The 22,504-nt window shown below is 38.7% G+C and overlaps 2 protein-coding genes across 2 annotated transcripts; both read right to left on the reverse strand.

Moving 5' to 3' along the window:
* Positions 1 to 715: 715 nt before the first annotated feature.
* KRT25 (keratin 25) lies at positions 716 to 8,155 on the reverse strand. Its single transcript, XM_017497166.2, has 8 exons — positions 7,627 to 8,155; positions 7,245 to 7,327; positions 6,720 to 6,876; positions 4,431 to 4,592; positions 4,220 to 4,345; positions 3,335 to 3,552; positions 2,219 to 2,286; positions 716 to 1,085 (listed from the first exon to the last, which is right to left on the reverse strand). The coding sequence occupies exons 1-8, from the start codon at positions 8,053 to 8,055 to the stop codon at positions 976 to 978; spliced, it is 1,353 nt and encodes a 450-aa protein (XP_017352655.1). The 5' UTR covers positions 8,056 to 8,155; the 3' UTR covers positions 716 to 975.
* A 5,949-nt stretch (positions 8,156 to 14,104) lies between these two features.
* On the reverse strand, positions 14,105 to 19,999 carry KRT26 (keratin 26). The gene is made up of 8 exons (XM_017497161.1): positions 19,519 to 19,999; positions 18,995 to 19,077; positions 18,102 to 18,258; positions 17,810 to 17,971; positions 17,603 to 17,728; positions 16,742 to 16,959; positions 15,481 to 15,548; positions 14,105 to 14,571 (listed from the first exon to the last, which is right to left on the reverse strand). Exons 1-8 carry the CDS (start codon positions 19,957 to 19,959, stop codon positions 14,420 to 14,422), a joined length of 1,407 nt encoding a protein of 468 aa, XP_017352650.1. The 5' UTR covers positions 19,960 to 19,999; the 3' UTR covers positions 14,105 to 14,419.
* Between the last annotated feature and the right edge of the window lie 2,505 nt (positions 20,000 to 22,504).

Genomic DNA, 22,504 nt, shown 5'->3' on the forward strand with positions numbered 1-22,504 from the left:
AATATTGGGTATTAAAAATAAGTATTAGCATTTATTGAATGCTTACCCCATAAGTGCACTTTGCAACAACTTATTTGTTTCATCTACAATAACCATTTGAAAGAATGACTTTTATAATCCCCATTTACAGACGAAGAACCTGAAATGTATACATTTCAGTTATTTATTTATTTATTTATTTTTTGAGACGGAATTTCACTCATGTTACCCAGGCTGGAGTGCAATGGCGCGATCTCGGCTCACCGCAACCTCCGCCTCCTGGGTTCAGGCAATTCTCCTGCCTCAGCCTCCCGAGTAGCTGGGATTACAGGCACGTGCCACCATGCCCAGCTAATTTTTTGTAGTTTTAGTTGAGACGGGGTTTCACCATGTTGACCAGGATGGTCTCGATCTCTTGACCTCGTGATCCACCCGCCTCGGCCTCCCAAAGTGCTGGGATTACAGGCTTGAGCCACCGCGCCCGGCCCAACATTTCAGTTATTATTAAAGGTAATAGGCTTCTTAGTCTGTCAAAGTGTGGCAGATTGGGGATTTAAATAAAGGTATTTCTATTTTTCTGAATTTGTCTCAGTTTGAATTTTGGGTAATCCCTATGAAAACCTATGAGGAAATTATTATTTTAAAAGAGTTTTTATAAAAATAAAAGCTGTTAGGTGTTCATATATTTATATTGCACACATAAACATTCTAAATAAAAGACAACATCACCAGTGACAACCTGCTAAAGAAGAGTTTTATTGAATACAAAGAGTTGACAACAGATATCTGAAGGGTAACCAAATGAGTCATCATATTTGTGTGAGACATTCTTCCAGATGAATGGGGAGACACTGTTATTGATTGCCCAGGAAGAGAAAGTAGCAGAAAGACAACAGGACAGACATTTTTCTTAGAGATGCTCATTTTTCTGGACAGGTACATAATGTCTTTTCTTCTCAGGGGGTATGTGGCGTATGTTCTCTGTTGCATCTCAAATTAATTGCTTTGAGATTTCTCTTCCAATGAGTGGAGCCTGGTGGTAAGTATTTTGCTGCGTTGATCTACCTCCTCAAGAACTTTCTTAACCACTATGGCTTTGGCTGAGTCTGAAAATTAAAATTTAAAAGGAGATTTTATATAGTTAAAAAAAGATGAATAAGAAATTATATCATTTAAAGGAATAACGGGATTTGCATATAGAGTGAACTATGCAGTAAGCACAAATACTTAGACTCATTTTTGGTAAATAATTTTGATTTCTTGGTTAGGAAAAAACATGGTGACATGTTACTTTTGAAATAATCAATTAATTAATTAGTTAGTTAATTTTGTTGAGATGGAGTCTTGCTCTGTTGCCCAGACTGGAGTGCAGAGGCGCGATTTCAGCTCACCCCAACCTCTGCCTCCCAGGTTCAAATGAGTCTCCTGCCTCAGCCTCCTGAGTTGCTGGGACTACAGGTGCCCACCACCACACCCTGCTAATTTTTGTATTTTTAGTAGAGACGGGATTTCACTATGTTGGTCAGGCTGGTCTTGAACTCCTGGCCTTGTGATGTAGCACATATCACTAACATTAGACATCTAGCACACATGGATATCTACTACAAATCTTTATTGTATCCATTCTTACCAAGCCATGGTAATACAATAACAATCAAGCTTTTCATTTAAAAAATGAAGTAGTTGGGTATACATACCCAGAGGAATATAAAGCGTTCTACCATAAAGACACATGCATGTGAATGTTCATTGCAGCACTATTCACAATAGCAAGAACAAGGAATCAACCTAAACACCCATCAGTGACAGACTGGATAAAGCCCTAAACACCATGGAATATTCTGCAGCCATGAAAAACAATGAGATCATGTCTTTTGCAGGAACATGGATGGAGCTGGAGGCTATCATGCTTAGTAAACTGATGCAGAATCAGAAAACCAAGCACCACATGTTCGCACTTATAAATGGAAGCTAAATAATGGGAACTTATGAATACAGAGAAGGAAACAGCAGACACTGGGTTCTACTTGAGGAGAAAGGGTGGAAAGAGGAAGAAGAGCAGAGAAGATAGCTATTGGGTACTGGGGTTAATTCCTGGATGATGAAATAATATGTACAACAAACCTCCATGACATGTGTTTACCTATGTAACAAACCTTCCAGTGTACCCCCAAACCTAAAATAAAAGTTAAAAAATTTAAAAAAGTAGCATATCATAACAACATTTCATTTCAATTACCTTTGACTTGACTTCCCACATTTCCAGATCCATAATCTTTAGATTTGTAACCTCCAGACTTACAGGCTCTGTGAAAACATCACAAAAGAGGGTGATTTAGAGAGAATCCCGTCAATTCTAGATTCACCATATGGTTTTCTTTAGCTCTTTGGTAGTTTCAACTGTGTAACCCAGTATTTGATTTGTAGCGCCTGCCAATTTTTGTAGAGGTATGAATACCTTCTCCATTGCTGATCTTAAGTTACCAAGTGACTAAGTGAGGAGTTAGGAAGAAATTGCAGAAAAGGCTGTCATGAGATGGTAACAGCAGTTCTAACATGCCAACGGGTGTATTTATACAACTTATGTTAAAATTCACCCTTTTAAGTTGTGCAGGTTTATGAATTGTGGCAAGTGCATATAGCCGTGTAGGGACTTATATTTGGAAGCATCACTCTAGTCAATGAGGGAGGATTTGATGATAGATGGGGAAGAGTGGTGTAGATCCCTTCGGCAGTTAGATAATTACAAGATATTTTTTCCAAGTGGAGTTTTCTCTGAGATTGTAATGTTTTCGTGCTGCTTCAGCATTAAGAAGTGATATACATTTTTTTGTATGATTCCTTTCACATTAACATCAAGAATGGATAAAACAGTAACTGCCAAGGGAGGTGGGGCATAGAAGAACTTTCTGGGGTCATGAAAATGCCCTTCATTGTGAATTCAGGAAGCTTCCTGCTCCTGACAACCCTGAGCTCTAGACTCCCAGACCTGTGCCCTTGAGACTTTATCAGTCCTATGAAGACATGATTCTATGAGTGCTGAGCTCCAGAAACCATTTCTAGAGTCAGAATCCTGGTCCACACACTGAAGCTCCATTTAGCTTCCGTTTTGTTCTTTTCACTCTAGAAGTGATATTTTAAATTTTCATACCTGAAACTCAGTGCCTGCTGCATACTGGTCTGTGAAGATGTTAATTTGTATTTTGGCAGTTGAGTGTGTATTATATTCAATATTTAGCATTCATGATAATAAATGCATGCAGTCATAGTGTGTCCACTTTCCAGTGGAAAGTGGGATCTAACTTGCAAGCAGATTTCAGTATATTACATCATCCATGTAAATTATTTTACCTACCCATCATCTCCTCCTATAAGGAGGCAGTAGGTCTCAATTTCTTTTTCCAGGTGGAGCTTGATGTCCAGGAGCTGCTCATACTCCAGCTTCTGGCCCTCGGTCTCGGTTCTGACCTGGTGCAGCTGCTCCTCCAGGGCCCCGATCTGAGCCTGGATCTGCGCCAGCTGCGCACAGTAGTTACTCTCCGTCTCTGTCAAGGAGCACTCCAGGGAGTGTTTCTGTCAGGAAGCAATAAAGAGAACCTGAGATGGAGATGCAGATAAGCAAAAATTTCTTTGAAATATGATTTTCTCCTGCCGTTAACTTTACGTTTTCGATGTCACATGGACACATAGTTAAGACTCTGATATTGCTCAGAGATGAGCAAATCCTTCCTTTTGGTAGAATAGACCTAAAGGCATTCGTGTTGTTTTAGCTGTCAGCTATACAATCCTATTCTTTCCTTATGTTTTAAGACAATTATAAAAATATATATGGATATATTTTGAACATTGTTAAGGTTTTTAAAACCAGCTGGCAAGGATCTACCATGATGACCTAGGAGATGGTAAAAAATTGTTCTTTTCACCAGGCACGGTGGATGCCTGTAATCCTAGCACTTTGGGAGGCTGAGGCAGGTGAATCACGAGGGCAGGAGTCCAAGACCAGCCCGACCAATATGGTGAAATCCCGATCATACTAAAAATACAAAACTTAGCCGGCTGTGGTGGTGTGCCCCTGTAATCTCAGCCACTTGGGAGGCTGAGGCAGGAGAATCGCTTGAACCCGGGAGGCGGAGGTTGCAGTGAGCCGAGATCACGCCACTGCACTGCAGCCTGGGTGACAGAGTGAGACTCCATCTCAAAAACAAAAATAAATAAATAAATAAAGTTGTCCTTTTCTTACGGTGGCTAAGAGAGACTGAAGTTCAATTTCCAGGGTTTGAAGAGTGCGCTTCATTTCAGTCAGCTCGTTCCGGGCTGAGGTTGTGGCTCCGACATCCTCGGAGATCTGCTGCTGCAGCGAAGCGCTCTGAAACGACGTAAGAGAAGGAGCAAATCTTACTTTCGTGAATATCAGTAACACGCAAAGGGGTTGTTCTCTGGACAAGAGTCACCTTCTCGTTGAACCAGGCCTCCGCGTCCCTGCGATTCTGCTCTGCAAGGGCTTCGTACTCGGCTCGCATGTTGTTCAGCAGAATCGTGAGGTCCACCCCGGGGGCCGCGTTCATCTCCACGTTCACGTTGCCTCCAGCCGCGCACTGCAAAACTTGCATTTCCTAGAGGCAGAAAAGTGTTCAGCTCAGCTGTGCAGGGATCTCATGGAAAGTCTAGAAGCTTAGCTTTGGAAGGGCACTTAGAGTTCCTCTGGTTTTCCCTTCCCAGGCTGTGCATTGCCCCCTCCCACCACATGGGATACTTCCTGTACCGTTGACCTAATTCTCAAAGACGGTGATTTCAACCTTATGAAGTTGCCTGTTTCATGCTGGAAGAGTTTTAATTGTTCCAGAGTTCCACATTAGAGTGAGCCAAACTCCGGCTCTTATGACTTAAACTCATCAGTTTTAGTTCTACTACTCAGAATGAGTCTTAATTCCTTATCCAAATGAAAGTTTTAAACATTTAAAATGAATGATCCTCCATCACTTATTCTATTCTCCACCTTTGTGGACTGGTCTTCATTCCACTAGGGGCTTTGATATAGTCTCAATTCAGCTACAGCCTCAACACAGCCGTGAACATGGTTGAAGGGCCGAGTTTGAATAATTCTGAACAATTGAAATGATTACAGATAAATAAATAAATAAATAAGTGGGGTGTGTGTGTGTGTGTGTGTGTGTGTGTACCCCTCAGGGAAGAACATCACCCTCTAAAGAATCCCAGCTGTCTATTAAGTCTATTCAGAAACATTACACTAAGTATCATGTTGGACTTTAGAGTCACACAAATCTCTGTGTGAATTTTGGTTCTGCCCTGTAGTGGCTGGTGAGTTTGGGAAAGTGTCTTAAACTCTTTAAATTTCTATTTACTTATTCGAAAATTGAGAATAATTAAAGATCTTTTTCTGAGTTGTTAAAAGAAGTCAAAGAACAAATAATAACAAGACTCGATGATACTGCCTTGCACGTAAATGCTAGATGAATGCTGGTTATTACGATTATTATCATCATGGAAGCTGGAATTTATGTTGCAGTCAAAGTCTACACGTTATCCTGTCTGAACTGTGTACTATTAGAATGTGTGAGTCAGTTCTAAGATTGTGAATGGCAGGCATCACTGCGAAGACTTTGTAAATTGGAATACCACTCATCAGCTTATGTCTGCTGCCAAAACTCTCCTCCCCATTCATGAATTGGTCTTAACGATGGTAACTAAGGTTTTCATTCTTCCCTGCAGCAAGTCCCTCAGCTATTCCAGCCTTCTTTCCTTCTGGTTGACCCTACGTCTTCTCTATCTACAGATGTGGCTTTTACATCTGAGGATTTAGTGAAAACTCCTGGTTTAGGCATAAAAAGAAAAAGATAAAAAAAGATACATATATCTTTGATTTCTGTATTGCCTCACTTACAGGCAACCCCATATGTATAATAAATTTTTGATGAATTGCTTTTAATTCGTCAAAAATTTATTATACAGCATGAGCTGTAACCATATTTGAATCCAAGTAGTCAAATCAATGTGATTCAAGTAGTTATAAGACAGGCTCATGACTAATCAAGTAGGATTCTTAGCTTGAGCTTCTGTTTTAAGCATTTGGCTTGACCATGGACATTTTTGGCTATTTTAAAATGTCAAATTTAGTTTCAAAGGATAAAGATTTTTCCCCTTTGGAAAACAGTGCCTCTGAAAGCAATCCTAAAGATGTAATTGCTGCAATATAAAATTTGGAACTTAGCCTCCAACAATGACCACTCTGGAAGTTTATGATTAAGCATAACTTCTGATATAATAGTTTAATTTCAGTCTCATTATTTTTATAGCCGTACCTATTAAGAATATGTATGAGTGTCACGTATGTATACTTAATGTGTGCATGAAGTAAATGTTTTAGTGTTTTAAATCTGCCACAGTCACATAGAAATTTAGATCTAGTTTTCTTAGGATATCCTTAAAGTATATTTATTTTATCTAATTCGATGTAATCTCCTAAGTGGATCATTTTAATTTACCTATAATTACATAGCCAAGCACTGCTCTTACAACCCTGATTGGACTGGAAAACACGATTCCTTTTTTTTTCCCATAGGAAACTTGATGAGAGAGCAAAGGTGAATCTGTACAAAGAATTTGACACTTAAAAAGACAGGTCAGCCCTCATGTCTGTTTGACAATGTGTCTTCAGCACCAACTTTTTATAGGAGAGGTTAAGTATATGATCTAGCAAAACGTAGATGACTAGCTCTTACCTCCTTATGGTTCTTTTTGAGGTAAGTCATCTCCTCACTCAGGGTCTCGTACTGAATCTCCAGATCAGTTCTGCACAGGGTTATTTCATCCAAAACTCTTCGTAACCCATTGACATCAGCCTCTACGCTCTGGTGAAGAGCCAGCTCATTTTCATACCTTAAAGAGTGTTAATGATTTCCTAATTTGTCACGTGGTTGGAGACATAGTGGCTGACCTACAAATGCTAGGATTTTGGAATTTTGAAGATTTGGCCATAATAGACATTTTCAAAGTTTGTTGTACAATGATAATTATAATAATTATTGTTTCCACTTTGAGGTATTTGACAGAAAAAGAACTACGATATTGGGCGTTGGTTTTAATAGTTCACGCTTTGTATTTAATAGTCAAAGCATAAAAAAGTAATAACATCCTGTTTATGTGAAATTCAAGTGTTTTATAGTTTTGGAATAAGAGTTGGTAAATTTGATCTAATGCTTTGCATGAATCGCCATGAATTCATTTCACTCGGGCAGTCTACTTACTTGAGTCTGAAGTCGTCGGCCGTAAGCCTGGCATTATCAATCTGCAGAACAGCATTAGCGTTGCTGGTGGTGGAAGTGACGATCTAGAAACGGGAATTTGACTTTTTAAAGGCAAGTGATCACAATCGGTAAAGAACAAAAAGTATTTTTTATTTTAAAGAGCAGGAAATGGAAAAAAATCAAAGTTAATAATAGATATGAAATAGACATTTTTATCATGAGGTAAACCAATTGAATCTACTTAATGCTTATTTCCAATGCTAAATTGGAATTCTCTAAGAAATCACAAGTAGGAATAATAAATGTTGTTTAGAATTTAATGAAGAAAGGAAAATTTAAAAATAAAGGTACGTGAAAATGATTGGGAAGCATGATTTCTTACCTGATTTTTAAGATCATCAATTATTGGGAAATATCTGCTGTAGTCATGATCAAGACCACGGCAAGAGCCAGGCCCAAATTTCTCGTACCAGCCCTTGATCTTCTGCTCCAGGTCAGCGTTGGCCTCTTCCAGAGCACGCACATTGTCCAGGTAGGACGCCAGGCGGTCATTAAGGTTCTGCATGGTCACCTTCTCATTGCCAGAAAGGAGCCCCCCCTCATTCACAGTGAAGCCGGCACAGGGATTGCCTCCCGCTGCGTTTCCTCCTGATGAGCTGCCTCCAAAGGCACAAGAGAAGCCACTTCCAATCCCTGAAATGCCACAAGCATTTCCAGCCCCAAAGCTGGTTCCACCACCAGAGAGCCTGAGTGATCCTGTGGTGGGACGAGAACAGGACCTCCTGGATCCACTGGAAAGTCGAAGAGACATGTTATCAGGGCAAATGCGTTGCAGAGCTGTATTTGTGAAAGCCAAAACGGAGTGCCTTCTTGCCTAAATGGTTTTGTCTGCCTTTTTATAGACAAGTCCCAAGTGTGTTCTGAATGAAATTCTGCCTACATAAAGTAAAACTTGGCTTGCCAGTGTCAGCAAGTTGCCATAATTGGGTGATTTTTTCTAATTAGTAACTCACTTTGCTAGGCTCATTCCTGTAGGAGGGCAGTTGCCCTCAGGTTGGTGGTTATCTGAGAAATGGGTCTGGGTGGAGCAATGTGAGGTTCATTATTACCTTTTTAAATGATGAATGAGTCATTCTTCACTTCCATCCTTAGAAGATAATAAACCTCATCAGCTCATTAAAGAATAGGAATTTGGTATCATGGTTTTGGGCTATTATGCCAAGGCAAGTTATGATGTTTCTGAGACTTTTTCGGCTTTTATTTTCACAAGTTTTTCCACATACGTAGAGAATAGAACTGTAATCATTATTTTCCCAGCCTGGTTCTTCAACCAATTGGTTTTTGTCTTTGTTTTAAAATTCATATTGCCGCTGTTTCCCATGGGAAGGTAATTTCCATTCTGGCTGACATGAGCATCATATTTTGTTGACACTTACGACTGGGAAGAGTTGTCTTCTCTTCTCCATTTTGATAATTAGGAGCACACCCCTAATTGGTGTTATGTTTTGTGGGAGTTTGGAAAGACATTAACTTATTTCCTGACTCTGCAAAATCTGAAGCAGATCTGGAAGGAACTATTTCTGTCTTAATTTATTGTGGTTTAGCTCAGGTAAAAGTCATCAGTAAGGTATTTAGTGGGTGGAAATTCACATATATTTACTGAAAACTCTACCTATTATGGAAATATAAACAACTGACAAATAAGGCCGGGCATGTTGGCTCAGACCTGTAATCCTAGCACTTTTGGGAGGCTGAGGCAGACAGATCACTTGAGCTCAGGAGTTCGAGACCTAGCTCGCATCCATGGTGAAACCTTGTCTCTACTAAAAATATAAAAATTAGCCAGGCATCATGGCAGGGTGCCTGTAATCCCAGCTACTTGGGAGGCTGAGGCAAGAGAATCTCTTGAACCCAGGAGGCGAAGGTTGCAGTGAGCTGAGATCGTGTCACTGCACTCCAGCCGGGGCGACAGAATGAGACTCTGTCTCAAAAAAAAAAAAAAAAAAAAGAAACAATTGACAAATAAAAATTGTATCTATTTATGGTGTACAACATGATGTTTTGATATATGAATATATTGTATAATGACCAAATCAAGCTAATTTACATATCTATAACCTCACATAACCTATTTGTGGTAAGTACATTTTAAAATCTACTTTCTTATTAACTATAGTCACCATATTATGCAACAGTTATCCTGAACTTCTTCCTCCCACCTAAATGAAGTTTTATATTCTTTGACCAAAATTTCCCTAGTGCCTTTCCCTGATGATTAGTGATGTTGAGCACCTTTTCATATAGCTATTGTCCATTTGTATGTCTTTCAATAAATGTCTTTTTAATCACCTTCTTTTCTTTTTTTTTTTTTTTGAGGCGGAGTTTCGCTCTTGTTACCCAGGCTGGAGTGCAATGGCGTGATCTAGGCTCACCGCAACCTCCGCCTCCTGGGTTCAGGCAATTCTCCTGCCTCAACCTCCTGAGTAGCTGGGATTACAGGCATGCGCCACCATGCCCAGATAACGTTTTGTATTTTTTTTAGTAGAGATGGGGTTTCACCATGTTGACCAGGATGGTCTCGATCTCCTGACCTCATGATCCACCCGCCTCGGCCTCCCAAAGTGCTGGGATTACAGGCTTGAGCCACCGCCCCCGGCAATCACCTTCTTTTCTTGTTACTGAATTGTGTGAATTACTTATATAGTTGGCTCTTAAGCCTTGATCAGATGTATGGTTCACAGCATTTCATCCAACAGGTTCATCCATGTTGTCACAAATGACAGAATTTCTTTTTTAAAGGCTGCATAATATTCTGTTGGGTATATATACTATGTTTTCTGTTGAGGGAAGCAGCAAAGGAGAAAGGACTTACAGAGTGATTACATAAATTGGTTACGAGTAACATATAAACTGGGAACATCAAACCGTAGCAAACTGTGGGAGGCCTCTGAAGAGGAAGGCCTCTCCATGCCTCATGTTCTGGTGCAGGGTGACCTAGGACCTATTACCATAAACATTGTACTCAAGGATGTAAAACCCTTTCGTAGCACCATAATGTAGCCAGACTTGTAGGCTCCTTGTAAGGTCCGTGTTCCACCAGCTGCACATAGATAATAGGCTAAAGATAACCACATGTTCTTGTTTTGTGAAACTCCCAAACTGTCACTGTTATCCATGTTTAGAATGACATACCAGTTCTGGCTCACTGATTCAGTTCCGGCTCACTGATTCATCCCACCATCACGTCACCCTCACCTCATCATTAACTCCACCGCTACCCTATAGATCAAAGTGATTGTAACCAATGAATACTGCGGTAAACCTAAACTCAGGGCCTTCACTGCCTCCAGTAATAAGTGATGGCTCCCTGGTCCCACTTTCACTGTTAATCTGTCTTTTTCTCAATCCTTTGTAGCCACCAAACTCGGAGTACCCACGGGTGATGTTGGGGCTGGTTCCCTATAGTTTTCTTTATTATTTCATTTGTTGTTGGATGCTTAGGTTGCATCCCTGTATTGGCTGTTGTGAATCATGCTACAATGAGCATGGAATGCAGATATCTCCTTGACATACTGATTTCATTTCCTTTAGATACTCAGTAGTGGGATTGCTGGGCCACATGGTAGTTTTACTTCTAATTTTTTGAGGAATTGCCATACTGCTTTCCATAATGACTGTATTAATTTACATTTCCACTAACAGTGTACAAGGAATTTCTTTCTCTACCTTCTCATTAACACTTGTTATTTCTTGTCATTTTTGTAATAGCCATTCTAGCAGGTGTGAGGTGATATCTCATTGCGTTTTTCATTTGCATTTCATTCATGATTATTAATGTTGAACATTCTTTCCATATATCCATTGGCCATTTGTATGTTTTCTTTTAAGAAATATTTTTTAAATTGGATTATTTGTTTTTTGTTATCGTTGTTGAGTTGCTTGAGTTTCTTATATATTTTGGATGTTAGTCCTGTATCAGATGTCTGTGTCACAATATTTTCTCCCAATCTGTGAGTTATTTCTTTATTCTGTTAACTATTCCCTTTGCTATGTAGAAGCTTTTTAGTTTAATGTAATTCCATTTATGTATTTTTTCTTTTGTTGCCTGTGTTTTTGGGGTTGTACAAAAGAATCTTTGCCCAGACTAATGGCAAGAAGTTTTCCCCCAATGTTTTCTTCTAGGAGTTTTACAGTTTCATGTATTATGCTTAAGTGTTTAATACATTTTGAATGGATTTTTGCATATAGGGTGAGATAAATGTCCAATTTCATTTTTCTGAGATGAAGTTTCCCTAACACCATTTACTAAAAAGACTATTCTTTCCCCATTGTGTATTCTTGGCATGTTTGTTTGAAAATAATTTGTAAAATGCATAGATTTATTTCTGGGCCCTTTATTCTGTTCAATTGATCTGTACGTCATTTTTTGTGCCAGTATTATGGTGTTTTGATTACTATAGATTTGTGGTAAATTTTGAGATCAGATAGTGTGATGCTTCCAGCTGTTCTTTTTGCTCAAGATTGCTTTGGCTATTCAGGATCTTATGTGGTTCTATATTAATTTTATAATTGTTTTTTTCTCTTTTTGTGAAAAATGTCGTTGGAATTTTGATAGGAATTGCATTGGCTCTGTAGATCACTTTGGGTAATATAAACATTTTAACAATATCAATATTAATTCTTCCAATCTATGAACATGGAATATCTTTCTATTTATTTTTATCTTCATCAATTTATTTAATCAACATTTTATAGTTTCACTTATTTCTCTTCTGATATTTGGTATTGTCTCTTTCTACCAACTTTGGGCTTCAGTTCTTGTTCTTTCTAGTTTCTTCATATATACCGGTAGGTTGTTTATTTGAGATCTTTCTCTCTTTTTTTTTTTTAATGTAGGCATTTATTGTTATAAATTTTCCTCTTAGAACGGCTTCTGCTACATCCCATAAATTTCATCACGTTACCATCTTCATTTTTCTCTAGATATTTTTTGATTTCCCTTTTGATTTTTTCTCTGCCCCATTGGTTGTTCAGGAACATATTGTTTAATTTTCACATATTTGTGAACTTTCCAAATTACCTCCTGTTGTTGATTTCTAATTTCATACTATTGTGGAGAAAACATTTGTGATATAGTTTTAATCTTAAGTTTGTTAAGACTTACTGAACAACATTAACTAAGACTTACACATAACAACATTCTGAAGAATGTTCTGTATGTGCTTGAGAAGAATGCGTATTCTGCTCTTATTAGATATGATGTTCTATATATTCTATCTGTTATGTCCACTTGGTCTAAAGTGTAGTTTAAGTCTAATGTTTCCTTATTAATTTTCTGTCTGGATGATCAATCCATTGTTGAAACTGTGGTACTGGAGTCCCCTACTAATTATTGTATTGTTGTTGATTGCTCTCTTCATTTCTATTAATATTTGCTTTATATATTTAGGTGCTCTGATGTTGGGTGCATATGTATTTACAATTGTCATATCCTTTTCATGAGGATATGACTTCATACCTACTTGTAGGCATCTGTAAGCAGGCCCACTGCACTGAAAACCATACTCCTTGCTTTCATTGTATCACTGATAGTCATGGGCATAAAAGTTTGCCTGATTGTGATACTTCTTGGGTGGCAATGGAATCTTAGTGTGAAAACAGCGAATTCCTATGCTTATTTTTTTTCCGTTCGAGTGGAACTTGAATCACCATGGCAAAGAAGAGATCTGGATTTGAATCTAAGCCCTGCTACACGTCAATTGTGTAGCCCTGGAGAAATTCCTTGATCTCTTTGAGTATCTGTTTTCCTCATATATAAAATAAAGATAATAAAACACCTATCTCATAAGCATTTATCAAAATTAAATTGGTTAATGCATATAAAGTGAGTTAAAGTACACTCAGTAAATGTAAGATATCACTATAGTTCCACAGTTGAAAGCACTTCTAACCAGACTTAATCTAACTCCATACCATTGAAATATGGCTTTTGTCATCATGGTTGGGACCATTGATCATAAGAAGACCCTGACAAAAGTAACTTTCAGTTGTATCTACATCTCAAGAGAGTGTCGTCAGGCTAAGGTCAACTATCTTATGTGGAAGCAGGAAATAATGGTGACCAAGCCTATATTTGAGACTTGTAGATGCCACCTCAGAGGGTTTAGCACCCTGAAATGGGGCAGTTCAGTCTTCATGAGCTGTTTTGAATTCCACATTGTCTATATGCCAGTTGATTAAAACCTTTCAATGATGCCCTGCCATGCAAGTTGGAAATCCAAGTGGTTGTAGAGCTCACTGCCTCATTCCACCCCAAATGAAAAAAAATCTCTTTAGCCCAGAATTTTGCTGCTTCCAATCCCAGCTGCACTTTCCAAAATAATTTAGTAAGGATGTGAGGCAGAATTTTGTGGCAGGAGGCTATGAGCAAGATTTAGAACCACCCCTAGGCTTGAGTTCTAAATTTGCTTAGCCACCACCATGGTAGGGGCAGAGAGATGCCTGTGCTGGAAAACGGAAAAATAGCTCTCCAGGTTCAGATTTTACAACAAACCTTTGCGATCATCCAGGCTAGGCATTGCAAGGGTAAACAAATCCTACTCATCAGTGGGTTGGGTATTGTCATCTTCTTTTATGTTCATAGAAGCTGAAACCCAAAAACATCACATCATTTACATAGTTAATCAGGGACAGATGTGGGAGCAGACATTAGGGCTAGTACTCTTTCCAACTCGTCCTGTTATTAATTGAGGTAAGTGTGACTATGAAATGAAGCACATTATTTTATTGGCAGGTCCTTAGTATTGTCACATTGGAATCAACTTGAGAAATGAAAAAGAACCAGATATTATAAAAATAACTTGCAACAGAAGAAGTTTTAATGAAATGTCAGAAAAGGTCTCCAAAATAAAAACAAAAATTAGGGACAGAGCAGGATTTTTCTTCTCTGGAAAAGGATTGCATGTGTAGAACATGAGAAAAGGAAGAGAAAGAGAACAAATTCTAGCCCTTTTATTCTGAAGAACAGAAATGAATAATTTCCTTAGGTTATTTGACCAGTAGGATTTTTGCAAAGGCAGTCTTTCTTTCTTTCTCTCTTTTTCTTTCTTTCTTTCCTCTCTCTCTCTCTTTCTTTCTTTCTTTCCTTTTTTTCTGTTTTTATAACTTTTTCCTCATTATGGTACTTTAGAAGGTACTCGTTGTTCCATTGTAATGTCGCTTATTTTAGAGGACTTTTCTTCAACTGAGTGGACTCTCAGTGAAAGGACATTGCCGATTTGATTCAGTTCCTCAACCAGTGTTTTGACAACGGTTTCTTCTGTTGAGTCTAAAATAAAATAAATAAAATATTTGTGGTCATTTTTTAACAGGTTGAAAAGTATTTGGCCATTACAGGTATACTGTTTGTTTGTTTGTTTGTTTTGAGAAGTAGTCTCGCTCTGTCGCCCAGGCTGGAGTGCATTAGGGTTATCTTGGCTCACTGCAGCTTCTGCCTCCCAGATGCAAGCTATTCTTCTGCCTCAGCCTCCCGAGTAGCTGGGATTACAGGCACCTGCCACCATGCCCAGCTAATTTTTGTATTATTAGTAGAGATGGGGTTTCACCATGTTGGCCAGGCTGGTCTCAAACACCTGACCTTAAGTGATCCATCTGCCTTGGCCTCCCAAAGTGCTGAGATTACAGGCATGAGCCATCGCACCTTTTAAAAAATGTCTTAAAATTTTTTTGCAAGTTTGCAGTAAATTGAGATATAATACTTGTTTGAAGTCTGTGTTTAGCAAGAGCCTGGACTATCTCTCTTATATTTGCCACTGTTTTAGAGCAGTGGGTGTTTGAAAACATAAATGAAACATGGATTAGAACGCTCTAAGTATCAGGCAGTAGAGGCCGGCTGCAAATAATGTCTTCTTTTAAATACCAACTTGCCCTATTTTCATGGCTTAAGATAAAGTAGCTCTTTTATCAAAGTATTGAAACTGTGAAAAATAATACATTCCAGCTTAGAAATATGTTGTGGGATTAATTCTTCATTTCAGTAATTTTGCAATTTGACCACATCTGTTGTTTCACAGGAATATAAAATATAAGTATTAAGAACTATCATAATGACCCCTCATCCCTTCATTCATCAGAAGTAAACTTAACAACAAATTTTATATCGTTAACAAATAAGTAACTTAGTTAACACAATTGATGGAGTTTGAGGAGTTATACCAAGTAGGAAAACCGTTTCTACCTTTGGCTTGATTTCCAGAATTCACAGGCTTATATCCTTTCGATTTGTAACACGTGGATTTGCCTTTTCTGTGAAGAGAAGAGTAAATTATTGCATTTGTTTTCTTTCCTTAGTGAGCTTATAAATACCTCTAAATTGGGAAGAAGAGTTTTGGAGTTCTATTTTCAATAAGATTCAAATTCCTCATATATTTAAGGGACACTACTAAGCTTTTCATGATTTCAACATAGTGAAAGAAGAGATTAGATGGATGTTTATGGGTAGACATTTTCTCATGACCAGATATTACCTCTTTCATCTAGCAATATTTCTCACTAACTTTTCAATCAACTGGCCAGTGAATATGTTTGGAGAGCCTACCATGAAGAAGGTACTGGGCTGGGTGCTGCAGGAAATATAGAACCAAGACACAGTTTTTACTGTTGGAAATAAAGTATACACATGCAAAAAGTTACCCATAAAATGAAAAGTGCTATAAATTAGTGAAAAATGAATGGTGTAATGAGTGCTTCGTTCTGAAGAGGGAGCAATCACTGTTGGGTTCCTGTGAGAATAGGCTGCAGAAGGCTGATGGGCCTTGGAGTGTGCAAGATGTCACCCCTTCACTATGCGGCCATGGGCAAGCATTTAGTGACAGGCAGTGAATACCAAATATCTTTTCTATGTATGCCACTGTCACGAGCTGTTTACCTAGATAGTGAGACATTATAGTTAAGAGTGGTTACAAGTATGGTTTTGGTGTTATCACGATTTCAGCAGTGGGGAAACTGCATTTGAAAAGGCTGAACAATGTGTTCATAATTCACCCAGTATTTGATTCACATCCAAGGCTGTAATTCCAGCGCTGTTTTTATTGACTATGAAACTATGGACCCTCTCTAGTTAATTCTTCCTGTATCTTCATTGCTTATCTTTAATATGAGGTACATGTGGGGTAACTAGTGCTGCGATAATGAAAGAGAGTGAGTTATTTATAAGAAATGTGCGTACACACTAAATCACAGAAAATAATTTTCCTTTTGAATTGGAGTACTGGAATTGTTAAATATTCTATATTTAAATGTCCTTTGTATTATCATACATACAAATATTTTACATACATGTTTTAACTTCACTTGGCTGCAATAATATACATTCCTGATGATAAATATGTATGATCTCTAGAGTAGGAAATTCTAGGATGCAATATTCATTTACCTATACTATGAGAAAACCTAGTTGATGTGAGGTTTTTTTTTCCCCCCACAGGTTAAATATTTACCTTTCTTCTCCATCTAGTAAGTTGCAATAAATTTCAATTTCTTTTTCTAAAAATATTTTTACATCAAGAAGCTGTTCATACTCCAGCTTCTGGCCCTCTGTTTCCATTCGAATCTGTTGCAGCTGTTCCTCCATTGCCCCGATCTGATCCTGAATTTGCTGAAGCTGATTGCAGTAATTTCCTTCGGTCTCAGCCAAGGAGCATTCATAGGAATATTTCTGAAAGAAAAACAAAGTAAGACTTGAACGTGTAAAAGAGAAATGGCATGGTCATAATTTATATTATTTTATTGATTATTTTTTTGAGATAGCGTCTTGCTCTGTCACCCAGGCTGGGGTGCAGTGGTACAATCTCAGCTTACTGCAACCTCCTGTCCTAGGTTCAAGTGATTCTCCTGCCTCAGCCTCCTGAATAGGTGGGATTACAGGTGCATGCCACCATACCCAGCTAACTTTTATATTTTTAGTAGAGATGGGGTTTCACCATGTTGGCCAGGCTGGTCTTGAACTCCTGATCTCAAGTGATCCACCTGCCTCGGCCTCCCAAAATGCTGGGATTACAGGTGTGAGCCACCATGCTTGGCTGGCATGGTCATATTTTAAAAATTCTCAAGGTAGAAAGAAATATTCATATAAGGTCTGAATATTTTCAATTGAGAATCAACATTTGCAAGAATAAAAAAAATTCTTATATTGCAAAAAGGTAGTGAGTTTAGGGACAGAATTCTTGATATTTAACATATTTTATACTTTTAGTCATATGTAAATAGTTATATGTACTTGGTGTTATATATATTTTTCTATCTGTATTGATTTATACATATTCACACACATATTCAATTCAATGGCAATTCCTACGTACCACAGCCATGAGGGACTGAAGTTCTATTTCCAGGGTTTGCAGATTGCGTTTCAATTCGGTCAGCTCATTTCTGGCTGCTGTGGCTGCTCCCTCATCATCAGAAATCTGTTGCTGCAGCATTGCACTCTGAAGTGTAATTGTCGAAAGGATTAGTGACCAGCCTGATGGTCTACTGAGCAAGCCCCTCGTAATTTGGCATAGACCTACCCTCTCGTTGAACCAGGCTTCAGCGTCTTTGCGGTTCTGCTCAGCCAAGTCCTCATACTCAGCCCTCATGTTGTTCAACAGGACAGTAAGGTCCACTCCCGGGGCTGCATTCATCTCCACATTCACATTCCCCCCAGCTGTACATTGCAGGACTGTCATTTCCTAGAAAAGGGATCGGTATTAATCCTCAGTGGAGGATTTTGACTGATAGTCATGCCCTGCTATGAAACGAACAGTGGACTTGAAGAAGGAAATCAGACGCTGTATGAGGCCACTCTGCAGGCTTCCTTACCTCCTCGTGATTTTTTTTGAGGTAGGTCAGTTCCTCACTGAGGGTCTCACACTGTATCTCCAGGTCGGTTGTACAAAGGGTTAGCTCATCCAACACTCTGCGAAGACCATTGGTGTCGGCTTCAACGCTGTGGTGCAGAGCCAGCTCATTTTCATACCTGAAAGATAGTAAGGCACCTGAGAATTGTAATCGTAGGCAGGTGCAAAGCACAACTTTTAAAGACATTTGGTATGCTGAAAGATATGATGTTGTGTACATACTTCTGAAGCTTCTTGCAATGGTAAACTTCTAAAATGGTTTGAGATACCTAACAATTCATGAATTGTATTTTGGAAATGTTATTTCTTCCGAGTTGATTTTTGTCATCCAATGGACTTAGCAATTAAATAAGATATTGCTAGATTTTAGATTTTAAAAAATGTGTAATAGCTTTTTTTTTTTTTTAAACAGTCTCACTCTGTCACTCAGGCTAAAGTGCTGTGGCCCCATCTCAGCTCACTGCAACCTCAGCCTCCCAGGTTCAAGTGATTCTGGTGTCTCACCCTCCAGAGTAGCTGGGATCATAGGAGTGCGCCACCATGCCTGACTATTTTTTTTTGTGTGTATTTGTAGTAGAGATGGGGTTTTGCCATGTTGGCCAGGCTGGTCTCAAAATCCTGACCTCAAGTGATCTGCTTGCCTCGGCCTCCCAAGGTGCTAGGATTACAGGCATGAGCTACTGCGTCCAACCATGATAGCTCTTTTTATAGGGGCAGATTTAATTCAATTTCTTCATTGATCTAGTCTAACTTTAAAAAAAACATTTTGGTTTTCAAAGCAAAAGATATGTTCTTTAATCCAGTTGTAATATTTTAACTTTTATTAATATAATTAATCAATTTGTTTTCACCTACTTCAGCCTGAAGTCATCAGCGGTAAGTCTGGCATTGTCATTTTGTAGAACAATGCTGGTGTTACAGGTGGTCGCAGAAATAATCTAAATAGGAAAGAGTGTGCAAAATATTAAGTACCAAAATTCAAAGGAGACCCCAGGCTTCAGCGTGATTTTATATCTTCTTAACCTGTCAAACATCTGCTTTAGAATCTTTTCTTCTATGTTAAAGAAATCTGGATTTTTTTTTCAGATAATAAACATTCACAGCTTAAGGGCCACATGGATACTTTTATTACTTTTGATCAAATGGTGTGAGCTAAATATATGGAAAATGAAGTGCATATATCTATTTTGAAATGAATTCTTTTTCGTTCTTTAATTCTACAAGTTTTTATTGCCAGGCACTGCCCTGAGCACTGGAAATACAGAGTGAACAAATCCTACAACACATAAAAATTTGTTAAGCACATTTTATATTTTCTCTTCTTTAAATCATACACACCCAAAGTCTGTAGCAAAAGCATGCAAATCCTTATTTCTTACCTGCCTTTTAAGATCTTTGATGACTGAGAAGTATCTGCTATGGTCATGATCATGTCTCCGGGAAGAGCCAGGCTCACATTTCTGGTACCAGCCGTTGATCTTCTCCTCCAGGTCTGCATTGGCCTCCTCCAGGGCACGCACGTGGTCCAGGTAGGATGCAAGACGGTCGTTGAGATTCTGCATGGTCACCTTTTCATTCCCAGAGAGGAGGCTGTGCTCATTGCCAAGAAAACCAGCACAGGCACCACTTCCTAACCCTCCACCACTATTGCAGAAGCTTCCTGCAGAAGAAATGCCCCCAAGAGTACAAGAAAAGCTGCTCCCTGCTCCCGACCCAACACACACATTCCCAGCCACAAAGCCGGTGCCTCCACCGGGCAGCCTAGCAGACCCAGTTCGTGAGCAGATCCGCCTGGATCCACTAGAAAGTCGAAAAGACATGGCGACAGCACAGCCGAGCAACCCCTTCCCGGAGAGAGGAGCAAAGCCAGAGTCCACCTTCCACACTCGTTAGCTCCCTTGGCCTTTTATAGGATTCACTGGGTCATTTCGGTCTTGACTATGTCAGTTTGTAATAAAAGTTACCTGCATCGTAATTGTTGTTTTTCACAATTGGGTGACTTTTAACAGTGTCCAATCAGTAGGTGGAAAGGTGCCCCAAGGATATTTTTTTACATATAAGAACGGCGCCAGCGGAAGTAAAACTAAATCACAGCCTCGACGGCCAAAATTAAATATGAGTAAACGTGCATCTTTTTGGCCACTGGAATATTAATAGAATCTAGATTCTCTCCCCACCGCATATAACAAAGAATTAATAATTCCAATGAGAAGCCCGGTGCGGTGGCTCATGCCTGTAATCCTAGCACTTTGGAAGGCCGAGGTGGGTGGATCACCTGAGGTCAGGAGTTCAAGACCAGCCTGGCCATCATGGTGAAACCCTATCTTAAAAAAAAAAAAAAAAATTCCAATGAGAAAATGTCTCCCGCTCTCATCCTGTTAATGCTCATAGAGTATTTCTAATATTTCCACTTCATTAAGTGCTTCCTTTCTTCCTTTCTTTGTTTCTTTTATTTATCCTTTTTCCTTTTTTTTAAGAGATGTGGTCTCAGTATGTTTCCCAGGCTGGTCTCGAACTCTTGGCCTCCAGTGATCTTCAGCCTCCTCACCCAGCTCAGCCTCCTGTAGCCACATTACAGGTGTAAGCCACTGCACTGGGTTTGTGTTTTCCCTCTTATTGAAACCAGAGCATCTCGGCATCTATTGATCTTTTGGTAGTGGGAGATTTTAAAAAGAAATCTATCATTTCTTTAATTGAAAAGTGAAATAATAGAAATCCTGCAGTCCTGCATATTATTAATTTCACTATAATTCATGCATATTCGATGGTGATGGAGAACTGCTTTGATTGACATTTCTTGGTTTGGTCCAGGAGCAGAACATCCGTTCAACTGACAGTCTCCAAATTGTTCACTTCCCTATCCCCAAATAGTGTTTACTGCCTTTTAGTTTAAATTTATATATTTAAGACATTAAGAATTACTTTGAGAAGAGAGCATCATATTGATTAGCAGGGAGTAAGATATATAAAGGAGGGAGGTGTTTTCAGCATTACCTAGAAAACCAGTACTTGCAGTACACTAGATAGAAGACAAGTTGTCACAAAGAAGTCGACTCTTTATTCTCTTGCCTTGATGTCCTTGGGAAGTTATCCAGGCTTGGATCATTTCCCTACTGGGCAAATGAAAATAGTAGCATCAAACAGTCTCCTATGAATGTTGAGCAGTTCCAATCATGGATGACTTATAAGACAGTCTGAAAGGCACAAACATTTTAAAATGCTAATTATTTAAATTATTATAATAAAATGGACATGTCAGACAGGGTCAGGTCTCTATCACTTACAATGGTACAAATTGATTGGTTAACTAATTATGGGTTTAGTTTTGAAACAGTAATTTTTTTTTGGATGGAATATTTAGTGGACTGTGTGGATTTTTCAAATCAAAATTATTTTAAAGAATAAATGCAAAACTATTATGGGACCATCAGTTTATGTTTAGAACAGTGCATGATAACGTAGATACAATTCCTATTTAGAGACTTTTTACTGATTTTGTTGTGACCTGGTCAAATTTTTAATCTTTTGCTCATTTTTTCCCCCAGGAATAAAAGAAGAAAAACAGAGAATATTGTCAGTTTAATAGTTTTTAAAGCTTGAGTTCCTTAGGTGAGTTATTATGAGATTTCAAAGTATTATTAACATAATCTATTTATCTCTAGAGACTTTACAAATACAAATTATCTTTTGTGAAATAAGTTAAGCACATATTATTAGGACCATTTGGAGATGAGTCGTCTCTGAAGCTAAGTGGCCATAGAGGTCACAAAGCATTTCTATATCAAAGCAGGACTGGAATGTATGATGCTTAACTCCTTCTTGAAATGTTGTCGCCTATTTACTCATGTGGGCAGGTCTCTTGAATTTTTTAAATCATAGATTTTCTCTAATACTTTTTAAAAAAAATTTAGGTATGCTCTAGTTCTTTCTCTTTCTGGAAGTGGAGGATAGTTTTTTTTTTTTTTTTTTTTTTTTTTTGAGGCAGAATTTTGCTCTTGTTGCTCAGAGTGCAGTGGTACAATCTCGGCTCACTGCAACCTCCGAATTCTGGTTTCAAGCGATTCTCCTGCCTTAGCCTTCTGGAGTAGCTGGGATTGCAGGCGCTGGCCACCATGCCCGGCTAATTTTTTTTTTTTGTATTTTCAGTAGAGACAGGGCCACCATATTGGCCAGGCTGGTCTCCAACTCCTGACCTCGTGATCTGCCCGCCTCGGGCTCCCAAAGTGTTAGGATTACAGGTGTGAGCCACCACGCCCGGCCCAAAATGGATGATAGATTTCACAAATTCTCTGGGCTACTTCAGTCTATACATTTCTTCCCTGAGATTATTTTATTCATGGCAAGAAACTGGTATTTGGATGTATA

Source organism: Cebus imitator, unplaced genomic scaffold (genome assembly GCF_001604975.1).
Source record: "Cebus imitator isolate Cc_AM_T3 unplaced genomic scaffold, Cebus_imitator-1.0 Scaffold228, whole genome shotgun sequence".
NCBI lineage: Eukaryota > Metazoa > Chordata > Mammalia > Primates > Cebidae > Cebus > Cebus imitator.

Excerpts from the sequence above, each read along its gene's own strand:
- KRT25 (XM_017497166.2), bottom strand. The coding sequence starts at position 8,055 with ATGTCTCTTCGACTTTCCAGTGGATCCAGGAGGTCCTGTTCTCGTCCC. Across the intron at positions 7,328-7,626 it reads TTGATGATCTTAAAAATCAG|ATCGTCACTTCCACCACCAG; the intron begins GTAAGAAATCAT and ends TCCCGTTTCTAG. Across the intron at positions 3,553-4,219 it reads TTCAGTCTCTCTTAGCCACC|AAACACTCCCTGGAGTGCTC; the intron begins GTAAGAAAAGGA and ends GCTTCCTGACAG.
- KRT26 (XM_017497161.1), bottom strand. The coding sequence starts at position 19,959 with ATGTCTTTTCGACTTTCTAGTGGATCCAGGCGGATCTGCTCACGAACT. Across the intron at positions 18,259-18,994 it reads GCTGATGACTTCAGGCTGAA|GTATGAAAATGAGCTGGCTC; the intron begins GTAGGTGAAAAC and ends ACTATCTTTCAG. Across the intron at positions 16,960-17,602 it reads TTCAGTCCCTCATGGCTGTG|AAATATTCCTATGAATGCTC; the intron begins GTACGTAGGAAT and ends TTTTTCTTTCAG.